Raw genomic sequence first — 1,246 nt, 5'->3', positions numbered from 1 at the left:
ACCTCATATACGTAACCATTGTATTGATTGACCAAATGTATGCACCGTGAACGTTTTGTGAGGTGTGGGTCGAATGCTATGCATGTCCCATTGTATAATTAAACATCTGTTGTTGTATTGTTTATTAACGTACATAGTAAGGTAATGCATATGTAAATGTAAAAGGAGTGATGTGAATATAGTCTTTAAAAAAAAAAAAAAATTATGTACTGTTGGAGTGTGACACACGACCCTACAACTCCAGTAATAAATAATTGCCTGTAATCAAAACCTATTGAATGAATAATTTTCTGTAAACAAACCCTAAACCGAAAATAGATTCAGATGTAAAAGCCGCAAACCCTACCCAATAATATGCATCCCCTTTTAACACAATTTGGACTGAAAGGAGATTATGGCAATGAACTCATATACTAACCAGACATCCATGACTAAATAGATGTCATACAGAGCTCTCACACTTTAAAAGCTTTGCCCAGAATCAATCAGGCAAGTCCAGGATGTATACTCATATACCTTTAAATCTTTTATTCAAAGCTGGTCAGGCCAGAGGAAAGTACCCATGGCGTAATTCCGCTTTAACGCCAAATCTCCTCTGATCGGCAAACCGTATTCGTGAAAAAGATTATCCAGCTTCCACTCCGGCATTGATTCGTAATCGGCCTTGGAATACCGAGGATAATCCACCGGCATCTGAAAAACGCAGGGCCCGTCTCCCCCTCCATTTCTTGAGGAAAAGCCCTCATTTTCATCGCCATTTAAAGAGCCTGGAAAGGGCTTTTCCAATTCCAGGGCCTTGGCTTCGGCCTCCAAGGCAGTTGGACTCCTTTCCCATCGCAGCAGTTTCTTGCGTATATCTTCAAGCGAACAGACGCGCCAGAGGCCGCCGCCGCGCGTATGGTTTTGCTTTTCATTTACAGCGCACCGTATGTCTGTGACAGGCATTTTGGCAGATTCAATGATCGCTAGGTATTCAACTTTGCAATGACAGAAAGCAACTATGAATATATATATATAGACACGAGAGGATGGTTGCGTGGGGGGAAGGCCTGTGAGTTGGAATATTCGGGAATGTTAATTGTGCCGCACGCCGAGGTTTGGTGTTTCGAGAAAGTAGGTTGTCTACTGTCCATCTTCATCGCAACTGACCTACCTGACGGCAAGGGTTAACGAGCTTGCTATCGGGCATTAAATGCCCGTTTACCTGTAAGCTTGATAGTTATTTAGCTTTCGGTGGAGACGGAGT

At 42.6% G+C, this 1,246-nt stretch overlaps 1 protein-coding gene across 1 annotated transcript; it reads right to left on the bottom strand.

Annotated features, from left to right (window-relative positions):
- Positions 1 to 248: 248 nt before the first annotated feature.
- Positions 249 to 966, bottom strand: LOC149203963 (uncharacterized). Its single transcript, XM_089400285.1, has one exon. It carries the CDS (start codon positions 943 to 945, stop codon positions 532 to 534), a length of 414 nt encoding a protein of 137 aa, XP_089256411.1. The 5' UTR covers positions 946 to 966; the 3' UTR covers positions 249 to 531.
- Between the last annotated feature and the right edge of the window lie 280 nt (positions 967 to 1,246).

The sequence above is a fragment of the Pinus tabuliformis genome, chromosome 2_1, assembly GCF_031772625.1.
Source record: "Pinus tabuliformis cultivar Carrire ecotype Pingquan chromosome 2_1, CPIR1, whole genome shotgun sequence".
Lineage (NCBI taxonomy): Eukaryota > Viridiplantae > Streptophyta > Pinopsida > Pinales > Pinaceae > Pinus > Pinus tabuliformis.
This window is presented reverse-complemented; position numbering and strand designations above follow the sequence as displayed.

Bases quoted from the DNA above. Each gene is read 5' to 3' on its own strand.
- LOC149203963 (XM_089400285.1), bottom strand. From the start codon at position 945: ATGCCTGTCACAGACATACGGTGCGCTGTAAATGAAAAGCAAAACCAT.